Source organism: Prionailurus viverrinus, chromosome A1 (genome assembly GCF_022837055.1).
Source record: "Prionailurus viverrinus isolate Anna chromosome A1, UM_Priviv_1.0, whole genome shotgun sequence".
Lineage (NCBI taxonomy): Eukaryota > Metazoa > Chordata > Mammalia > Carnivora > Felidae > Prionailurus > Prionailurus viverrinus.
The window spans coordinates 189,250,675-189,262,082 of NC_062561.1; the positions used below are offsets into that span (position 1 = coordinate 189,250,675).

General features: G+C 38.9%; 1 protein-coding gene across 2 annotated transcripts in view; it reads right to left on the reverse strand.

Moving 5' to 3' along the window:
* The window catches only part of TTC1 (tetratricopeptide repeat domain 1), a 46,544-nt gene extending 35,432 nt beyond the window's left edge, over positions 1-11,112 (reverse strand). The window contains exons 1-2 of one of the 2 annotated variants that reach the window (XM_047848973.1): positions 11,058-11,112; positions 9,291-9,655 (exon numbers count right to left, since the gene is read on the reverse strand). In XM_047848973.1, coding sequence (XP_047704929.1) covers positions 9,291-9,623 — 333 coding nt within the window. In that variant the 5' untranslated portion in view covers positions 9,624-9,655; positions 11,058-11,112. Of the gene's footprint in view, positions 1-9,290; positions 9,656-11,031 lie in introns of both variants that reach the window. The other variant, XM_047848964.1, reaches the window with a different exon arrangement.
* Between the last annotated feature and the right edge of the window lie 296 nt (positions 11,113-11,408).

Consider the following 11,408-nt stretch of genomic DNA (forward strand, 5'->3'; position numbering starts at 1 on the left):
TTTTGTTTTCTTTGAAATCAGACATCATTTGCTTCACACATACAGACATATTTGTTTTTTCCACAAGTTACTTTTAGAAGTCTTCTAGGGAGTCTGGAGGGAGGTTCTCTGGATTTGAGCTGTAGTGAGAATCTGACCTCTCACTAAGTCTTATCTTTCTCAGGATAGATGACTGACCTATAAGGAACTAATCTTGGAAATATTTCCTTGTTTCTTAGTTCAGAAAGTTCTATTTCCCAAAATTCAATTTAATAGAAATAAATTTCCTTATTTTAGTACTGTTTAAATTCAGCCCAACAAACCTTTTATAGAACCTGAGCAAAGAGGAAGATAAAAGAAAAACATCCCATGAGTCAACTCTTCTGATGTGAGATGCAGTCAGTATATACTTGCGTTTTGGAAGCCTGGTCGTATTTGTCAATCTGGCTTTCTGTCTCCCAAAGAGTGACCACAGTTCTACCTATAACAAAATGACCTGGAGATGTTTGTTAAAGCAGATTCCTGGCTGCCACCTCACAAGTCTGTGCTATCACACACTTCTCAGGGCTTTGCACGATTAATAAATTTCCTGTGACTCTTAGGCACTATACAGTTTGAGAACCATTGATCTACATAAAGTGATCTTCCTTAATAAACACAAGGAACGCTGAATGCCACTTTGTTTCATCAGCAAACAATCTAAAATTATCCCACTAACTTCCAAATGTTTTGGGGGTAAAAATTTTGGAAAAGTTATTTCCCCTGACTTAAACTCAGGATCAGAAATCTAAGGTCTTTCCAATTCTTAAATTCTAGGATTTCATTTAATCATTTGTTAACAGTGTTCGTTAAATCCAATACTAGTAAACTTTAAGAAATTAATAAATATGGCAACCTTAATTCAAAAGGATGCCCATTAAAAAGGAAAAAACAAATCAGAAAGAGTTTTGTCATAAGGTTAACAGAATATGCAGGCCACTATAGAAAAGTTACTGAAAACTTTCTGGAAGCAACCAGAAGAATGTTCCCTGCAAACAGGCCCACTGCTACAGCACCATTGATAACAATTATGAAAATAATGCAATGAGAAGGCAGAAACATGGAAATCAAAAGGATTAAGTACTGTGAGATTAAGGAAAAATGAGAGGGAAATAACTGATGAAGAACTTCTGCTCCAAACAATACTTCAATAATGGTCTCTGGCTAGAGATAAAGTCTTGAAGGAAAGAATAATCCTTTATGTCTTCAGAGACTAAGGAAAATGTTTTAAAATGCCAGAAATCTTGGGGTGCCTGGGTGGCTCAGTTGGTTAAGCACCCGACTCTTGGTTTTAGCTCAGGCCATGATCTCATGGTTCGTGAGTTCAAGCCCCATGTCAGGCAGCATGGAGCCTGCTTCGTATTCTCTCTCTGCCCCACCCCCATCCCCCAAGAGCTCTCTCGCTCACTCTCTTTCTCTTCCTCTCAAAATACACTTTAAAATCCCAGAAATCTTGTGCTCTGAGTCCACATTTACCAAACACAAGACTTCTGTACTTAAATGGATCTATGGGTGTACCTATTTACAAATGAATACCATGGGCAAACAACTGGTAGGAGGGAGCCAACCCATTAAAGTAACTACCTCTGCACTTTGGCTTACAAATAAACTTTTCATTTATAGCAAGAATTACATCACTAGAGCCCTAATGAACTCTAAGTCCCTCCATCTTCTCCATATTTGTAAATGGAATCACCATCCACCCAGTAGCTGAAGCTAAGAAATCATGCTGTATACTACTTTGCCCCATTGCATGGAACATTTCCCTGATTGTCACACATTTGACTTTTTCCCTCCAAGTCTTTGCTGATCTACAACCTTTCCAGAGAAGGCTTTTCCTGACCAGCCAAACTAAAGTAGTCCTCCCCATCCTTCCAACCCCACCCCTACATCACTTCATCTTAAAAATTTTTTATACCTCTCAACTAGCATATAGCAGCTAGGAGAGAAGAGAAACCCTCTCATCCTGTTTACCACTGTATCCCTAAGGGCTTCAAACAATTCGTGGCATGTGGAAGAAATCCAAGTATTTCTGGAATAAATAAATGAATGAGATAAACTCTCTGTAACTCGTAAGATCAATTACTGACCTTCACAGGAGAGATAATCATAGTATTTATTCAACAGCTATTGAGTGAAGGAAGATGATGTGCAAGGCCTTAAGACAGTGGTCTTCAAACTTCAGTGAGCGCATAAGAATTATCTAGGGAATTTACATACGACTAAACTCCACTGTGACAAGTAGCCCATAAAAGGTGATTTTCTCACAGGATCAGCCCTATGCAGTATGTTCTATAGGTTCTGATACTATAAAGCATCTTTGTATCATAATATCATAGCAACAATTCTCATCTGCTACCAGATTTGTCCTTTACATCAGCCACACCTTTGAGAAGCACTTATTTGCTTCACAGTTCCAGTACATCTCAAATGTGTGCTAAAATCCCATTCCTCTGGATAGTCATGTCAACATTTAGGTTTTCACAAATACTTAAGATATACTGCTGGAACACACACACACACACACACACACACACACACACACACACACAAATACTTAAGATATACTGCTGGAACACACACACACACACACACACACAAATACTTAAGATATACTGCTGGAACACACACACACACACACACACACACACACACACACACATACACACACAGTGCTTTCCTTAAAAGATTTTGCCTGTTTTTAAAAATCTTAGCTGCCTTCTTCCTCCATTACTCTTGTTTTTGTTTTTGCCTCCTCTCCCTCCCCTTCTCCATTACTGATTTAGGAGTTCTGCTGAGAACTGGAACTCCAATTGAGCTTGGATTATCTTCTCAGCCACAGGGCAAGTCAAGTCAGCTTGAATAACAGGCTTTAGCTATTGATACTTGATTCTACCTGAAGAAAAACATACACAGATCCTATAATAGCATTTCTTTCCAAATCCTCAAAGGTCAGCTTTCTGTGCTCTGGTAAAAAGTCCATGCTGGTGGTAAAGAATCAATTTTTATTTATATTCTCAAAATGGAATTACTTGTGTTGTTGATTATAAATGTGATGCACACTTACCGTATAAAAAAAAAAAAGTAGAGAATAAAACAGATGAAGGGGATTAAGAGGTTCAAACTTCCAGTTATAAAATAAGTCACAGGGATGAAAAGCACAGCATAGGGAATACAGTCAATAATACTGTAATAACTTTGTATGCTGACAGACTTACCGGTAAGCACTACCATGGCAAGAACTGAGAAATGTATGGAACTGTTAAATCACCATGTTGTCCACCTAAACCTAATAGAACTCTGTATGTCAACTATACTTCAAAAAAGTATATTAAACATAAATGAAAATTTCCCAATAATCACACCCTGTATCTTTCCAAACTTTCACGTCTGAACACATTTTTACACAGGTTTTTAACTCAAAAGGAATCATCATGGACTATTCTATAACCTGCTGTAAAGGGAAAACACCTCTTGCGTGTCTCCTCTCCTGCCAACACACCGAACACTTCTGTGACCAGACGTGTGGGAGTTTCCCCTGCACCAACAACTCCAACTCTACAGCAGACACCAGATGCTGCCCTGCGTTTTCACTCACTTTGGACACACTCCACCTGGAGATGCATCAGATCCCACAAATTAAGGACTTGCTCCCAACCCCACCCCTACTTCAGATGCCAACTGCCAGTCAAGGTTGTCACCTCTGCTTTTGACCCTTGGGCTATAAACTGGAAGTTCCCATGACTTCCTCCTCAGCTGCAATTAATTTGCTAAAGAGACTCCCAGAACTCAAGAAAACAGTTCACTTACTAGATTACTGTTTTATTCTAAAGACTGTAACTCTGGGGCCCCTGGGTGGCTCAGTCGGTTAAGCGTCCAACTTCGGCTCAGGTCATGATCTCACGGCTCGTGAGTTCAAGCCCCACGTTGGTCTCTGTGCTGACAGCTCACAGCCTGGAGCCTGCTTTGAATTCTGTGTCTCCCTCCTCTCTCTGCTGCTCATGCTCTCTCTCCCCTTCAAAAATAAACAAACATTAAAAAAAAATAAAAAAAAAAACATTAAAAAAATTAAAAAAAAAAAAGACTAACTCTGGGCACAGGCAGACAGAAGAGACGGTATGCAGGAAGGGGCACTGAGCTTCCATGCTGAGTATGTCACCCTCCTTGCACCTCTACATGTTCACCCAATTCAGAAGCTCTCTGAACCCTTTTGTTTAAATTTTTTTTTTCATTGAGTACTTTTGTTTTATTCAAATGCCAAAGCATAAGTTTCAAGTACAAATTGTAGTTATACTCAGTTTGTTTATTTTTTAATGTTATTTATTTTTGACAGAGTGAGAAACAGAGCATGAGCGGGAGAGGGGCAGAGAGAGAGGGAGACAGAATCCGAAGCAGGCTCCAAGCTCTGAGCTGTCAGCACAGACCCCGACGTGGGGCTCAAACTCACAGACCGCGAGATCATGACCTGAGCCGAAGTTGGATGCTCAACCGACTGAGCCATCCAGGTGCCCCATCAGTTTGTTTGATTTAAAAACATCGATTATGCTATGTTAACAACTTCCAAAACCAAATGGAAGTTGTTGTGACTAAAACATCTCCTAGTGCCTTTCTGGAGGATTACCCTTAATATATTTAGTAGCTACTCCAATTTTCACTCCACTAAAAGGAAAATGATGATGCTATAAGAAAAAGATAGTGAACAGTTATAATATGAAAGACTTCCTGAGAAAAACTTTAACCAGTGCTAGACAGACTAAGAAGGATACCTGTTTCTGTTCCATATTATAGCAAACAGGTTTAAACATTCTGCAAAAGTGCATTTCTGGTCCTACCCAGCCATAAATAGATATCTCATATCTCTTATTACATCATAGAAAGCCCAACTTTTCATCAATAGGATTTAGAATTTGCTAATTGCTTGAGGTTCTTTTCCTAAGAAAAAGGGGGTAAGAAGAAAACTCAAGTGTCTATGAACCAAATAACGAAAATAAATATTTAAATGTACTCTGATTTAAATACTTTCAAATGAGGTTGAACTGAGTGAACAGCATAGAAAGTTGTATCATCATTAAGCTTAAGAGATACCCAAATATTTTAATATTTATAAAATCAAATGAAATAACTTCCATTGTTAAGTCCCTCCAAATTTCCCCCACTGTTTAGTTTTGTTATATAATGAAGGTTAGTAACTTATATTTTAGTGTGAACACATTCATTTCTGCTGACAGCAAAACATAGATTTTCTTTAATGTTCTATGAAGACAAGAATTAGATACCTAGGATCAAAGAACAAAACAAAACAGGAGCCCTTGGGTGGCTCAGTCAGTTAGGCGTCTGACTTCAGCTCAGGTCATGATCTTATGGTTTGGGGATTTGAGCCCTGTGCCGGGCTCTGTGCTGACAGCTCTGAGCCTGGAGTCTGCTTCGGATTCCGTGTGTCCCTCCCTCTCTGCCCTCCCCTGCTTGTGCTCTGTCTTTCTCAAAAGTATAAACATTAAAAAAAAAAAAAAAAAAAAAAAAAAAAGAACAAAACAAAACTAGCTGAGTACTTTGGTAAGTGCACAATATTAGGGTATTTTATTTAGTTTAGCACACGGCTGTTACTATGACTGATACTGCATGCTACTTTTAGAATTAGATGGTCTTTTCCTGAAGATTTAAGGCAGACTTCAATTCTATCTGCACACTCATAGTACTAAAATGGATTTTTTAATTTTTAAAAAATATTTACTTTTGAGAGAGAGAGAGAGAGGATGACAGAGGGCAGAGAAAGAGGGAGACACAGAACTCGAAGTGGGCTCCAGGCTTTGCAATGTCAGCACAGAGCCCGACACAGGGCTCGAACTCACCACCTGTGAGATCATGACCTGAGCGCTTAACTGAGCCACCCAGGTGCCCCTGGGGTTTTAATGTAGGTTTCAGTACATAAGCACCACTCACTGGTCAAATCATTGGTCACTAGTGATTAACTCAACCTCCAGCCTCTGTCCCCTCCCCAGAGGTGGGGCTGAAAGCTCCAAACTCTGACAACCAGACCTCATTCTTGAGGTGATTTTTGGAAAGCTCCTATGTGTGTGGTTGAAAGGGGCTGGTTATAAACAACAAAACACACCCTTATTTCTTATTAGGAAATTCCAAGGGTTTAGGAACTCTGCTAGGAACTGGGACAAACCCAAGTACATAATTGTTATTATAAGCCATATTATCACACCTGCTTAATTCAATTAACAGGTATTTTTTCCACATCAATATTAAGATTTATCCTTCTTTTTAATGACTGCATTACATGCTACTGCATAAAAATGGCAAAACTGTTTAAAGTAATACCCTCTGTTGAACATCATTTCTAATGTTCAAAATTATGAATGATGTTGTGATACATCTTTATGTATACATCTGTACACATCTCTAATGACTTCCTTAAAATAAATGACTAAAAATTGTAAAATTCAGTTCCTCATCTCTACTAGCCACATTTCAAATGCTCCACAGCTGATGACTATTAAAATGTGGTTGATCATGGCCAGTAGCTACCATACTGAACAGAGTATACATAGAACATTCCCATCATTGCAAAAGGTTCTATTGATAGCCTTAGTCTAAAGAAATATTCATATTAAAAATGTGATACCTATATCCCACAGAAATGACATAGCACTTTAAACTCCCAAAATTAGCACAAGCACTCTTTATGTCCTCTCATTGCTGACATCAGATAAATCGAGACGTAATGTTTTAATCTGCACTTAAACACTATTAGTGAGGCTAAAAATCTGTTCACATTTTTTGGCAATTTGTGTTTATTTTGTTGTCGTTGAATTATCTCAACTCTATTTTAAAAGAATCAAGTTTAAAGGTATCCTGTTCCTAGTGACCTATAAAAGCAAACCATGTGTGCAGTGAAGAGAGATTTCTTCATCTGTTTTGCTGGTTTCCTAATAATTTCATAAAGATATTTATCAAAACACCAGAAAAATACCCAAGAGAGTAGTACCACAATTAGGTAAAGGTAGTCTGCACTCTTGGAGGTTGTTTCCTTAGTGGAATTAATGGTTTACATTTCTATAAAATAACAATGGCTATCACCACAGCATGTTGTTTCTAAGAGATATTGTTACAAATTTTCAAATTAAGCTACAAAAACATACAAGTTGATACACAAATATAAAATACAAAATGTTTATATCTGAAAAGTGATTATATTTACACAAAAGTCTAGAGTAGGAAAAAACCAACCTATGGAATAGGAATCAGAGCAGTGGGTCCCTGGGTTGGTGGGGGTGCAGGGACAGAATGAGTGGTGATGCACACAATGGGAGTTTCTGGAATGATGGTTATGTTCTGAATCCTAATAAGGGTGTGAGTTACACAGATGCATACAGTTGTCAAGACTCACTGAACTGTACACAGAATGTAAACAGTTTCACTATATGTAAGTTATATCTTAACTTTTAAAAGGAAGAAAAAAGTTTAAGTCATTGTGTCATTTAGAATATTCAACTTAGAGGCAATAAAAGTAATTGTTTTAAATATTTATAGAACTTAAAATGTGATTCCTGGCCAGGAGACACAAAGTTTTACTAAATTGGGAATGGGAGGCAGAGTATGTAACATCTCGAGTCAAATCACACAACTGTCAAACCAATGGCACCGTAGAAAATTCACCATCAGGGTAAAACACATTAAGGTACCAGAAAGGCATTGCTAACATTTTAACAGACATTTAATCAACGCTTCTAAAAAGCCTGCACCTGTGATATGAATCAAACACTTTCTGGAAAATCATTTCCCTAATTATTGAACAGTATGTGATTTAATTTACTGAGCCATTTCTGCTGAGGTAGTTTATGAAATTGGTTCATTTTGCCCTTTGTCCTTCTCTTCTAAGCCATTGTTATTTTATCCTATCACACTAGCACAAAAGCTAACACATGCATCTTAAAACTAATAGACTTGGGGTGTGTGGCTGGCTCAGGCGGGTAAGCGTCTGACTCTTGATTTTGGCTCAGGTCACAATCTCACGGTTGTGGGATGGAACCCCATATCAGGCTCTGACAGCATGGAGCCTGCTTAAGATTCTCTCTGCCCTTTTCCCCACTTGCATGGGTGTGCACATGCTCTCTCTCAAAAAAAATAAAAAATAAAATAAAACCAATAGACTTAATAATGAAAAATGCCCAAGGAGAGACAAGATGCTCCATGTCACATTACTTCTCAATTCCCACCGTTACAGTGCACATTCAGAATCCCTGCCCATTACCAATGTATCATAACCTGTTCAGTGAGTTGTTCAGAAGCCTAAGCTACAAGTCTCATTCAAGTTCCTTGCAGACAAGGAACTCAGATATTATGGTAACTCTTCAGATGACCTCGATTAGGAGATGAGAAGGAAGGATATGTGGAGGATACCAAGACTTCTGCCTCCAAAAGGGAAGGCTTGCCCAGTTAAGGATGTGGCCCAGGGGCAAAGAAGCAGGAAAATGCACACTGTATTAGTGTATTTGCTTTGTAGAAAGACAGCTGTTTTTGCTTTAAATGCTACATTATACTTTGGAATCAGACTGGGTTTGAGAATCAGTTCTGCAATTTATTACATGTGTGATCTTGGGCAAGTTACTAAGTTCTGTTCTCTTATGGGAAATGCTAACAGTATATGTTTCATAGGTGTGTTGTAAAGATCACATGAAAACACAACTTTTTAAGTTTAGTGGCTGGCAAATTATAGGTGCTTAACAAATAACTACTATCATATACAAGTCTATTTCTCAAGAATGTTATGTAAACAATACAGGGCCGAGTCACTGCCCTCTGCAACCAAACCACCACCAGAATATTCAGGCAGTCATTTTTTTTTTTTTTTTTTTTTTTTGCTATCAAGGGATTAATACAAATAAACAGCATACCATAATTCTAAAGTCTAACCAAAAAACGTCCCTTACAGGAATTTCAGCAGCCAACCACCAATAAGGCCATTTTTTTAAAAAAAAAAGCTAAAAGGTATATACAGATGTTATAAAATTATATGAGGCAAACAGAAGAACTCAAAGTTGACCAAAAAAAAAAAAAAAAGGAAAAAAAAAAGGAAATCTGTTAAGCAGACACACTCCATGATACTGATTTATCTCAGCTCCGTCACTACTAAAGCAATAAGGACACAGATGGGCAAGTAACTCTTTCAGCACAGATGACCCAATTTGTGATAGAGTATCAAACACATTTATTCATTTTAAAAAGCAGTTTATCGTGGCAGATAGTGCACAATAAATATTTACCTGTTTCTCTTCATCTGGCATGTTTTTTTCCAGTTCTATTAGGTATTCTTCATCTAGTTCAGAGGAATTCACATTATCATCAGGTTTGTTCTCAACCCTGTCCACTCCTGGCTCCTCCTTTTCAAATGAGGTGCTAGGGTCATGAAAACACTCCTCTTCTCCCTGGTCCTCTTGGGGATGGGCTTCAACATCCTTGAGCAACTTGCTCTGGAAATGGTGATCTTTGGTATTAGAAACTGGAGGGCTAGCACACTCTGCTTCCTGGGGATCTGTAACTTTCAAACCATTGAAAAGATCCTCTGGAACCCTACAGTTTTCTGACTTCTCCCCCATGCTGGATCAGTGAGGAAGGTGAAGCTGAAGTTCTGGGAAAAGAGAAAATATGTTAGGTAATGGTGCTTATACAGGTATCCACCACTTTCCAAAAGTATGCCTTATGCCACTTCGCTTTTAACATTAGCATGGTACATTAGCATGGCAATAGCTCTTTTTGTAAAAGTGAAAATCCCCTTCAGATTTCTTTTAGTGAAAACATGTAAATATTACTGCAGGCCTTTGTAAAAGCAAACTGGTATAACTCGACCTTTTGGAAAGCAGGGGGTGGTGGGTGTGTGGATAATCTTTATTTTATGCCATTTTGGCTCAGGAAAGGTTTGATAAACTCTCAACTTTTGAGACAGCAGGGGAAACCTGTATTAAAAAAAGATCCTACCTATTACACCTAAAGAAATTTATACATCAAAACCCCAAAACACACCTTAACTTCCTTTCATTGAAATTATTATAAAGAAAAATTTGGTTATAAACCCATAAATAATCCCAAACATCATTTTAACTGACACCCCTTTCAGAACTTCAGATAAGCAACAAAAGAGAACGATTTTAATGTGACTCTTCCTTTTTCCACTGCTCAAATTTTGTCAGGGTTGTAAAAAATAGGCATAAGCTAAAACAAAAGTAAGAAAAATGAAACGCCCCTAACCTTTATTCAGAACGAATAGCCAGGTCGTAATAAAATAAAATAAAATAAAATAAAATAAAATAAAATAAAATAATAAAAATAAAAATACGTGCCTTTCCAGCACCACGATACGAAGCTCAAGAATAAGTATCTGACGGTGCTTAAAATGCAATCAGTGCCAAAACAGCGATTGTCAAATTCACCCAAGTGCGCGCTGTAGAGCCCACGCAGGTTATAGTGTAAAGGAAATCGTGGCGCAGCTGGTCCTAATCAGGACTCAGGCACGAAAAGAGTGGTTCTCAACCTTGGCTAAACACAATACTTGGGACACTTTAGCAAGTACTGCTACCCAGATCTTATCCTCCACAGATTGTGATTTTGGCGTCTGGCGTAGGCCCAGGATACTCGTATTTTTAAAAAAAGGCATCCCAGGTGATTCTAATGTACAGCCAATTGAGAACCACTGCTGTAGAAGCTGAGTCAGACCGTCAGCAGCTCCACCCCTCACCCCTCTGGTCACAGCAAAATCACGCCAACGCCCCTTGTGTCGCGACAAGAGCCCGAATTCGTCCCAGCTCGTCCCAAGAAAACTTCAAAAAACAAGACCTTAATACTAAGACTTAGCCTCCACACACAGTTTTGTTTCCCCTGCTTCCAGGTCTAGTGGAAGAATGCAGGAGTTTGAGTCCCCAGGGTTAAGAAGAGGCCACCCTACGCTTCACAACAGTTTGTTCTCTGAGTCCCCCACGCCTTAAGCGGACAGCCCCAGGTGGCACTCACAGCTCCCCAGCTCCTCTCGTCCTCACCTTCCCAGCCTCTAAAATCTTCTATTTCCGTTCAGCCAAGTGCACTTCCGTCGGCGCCAACCAATGGCATCACTGTTAGCAAAGCATCCTGGGAAATGTAGTGGCACCCTCAGGGAGAAAGCACGTCGCTGTCGCGGTGTGTGACGCCACTGTACGGACTGAAATGCAGGCGGAAGTTACCATCTTGGGTTACGGCGAGAGGCCGCATTACTCAGCACCTGCGGCAAAAAGGTCGTCTCCAAGCTGTTCCATTTACTCCGTCACTCTGACCTCTTATGCTAACAATGTATAAAGGAATCCTGAAGCATAAACCCTGTCCAAAATAAAATTTTCTCTCCAATGATTCTCAAA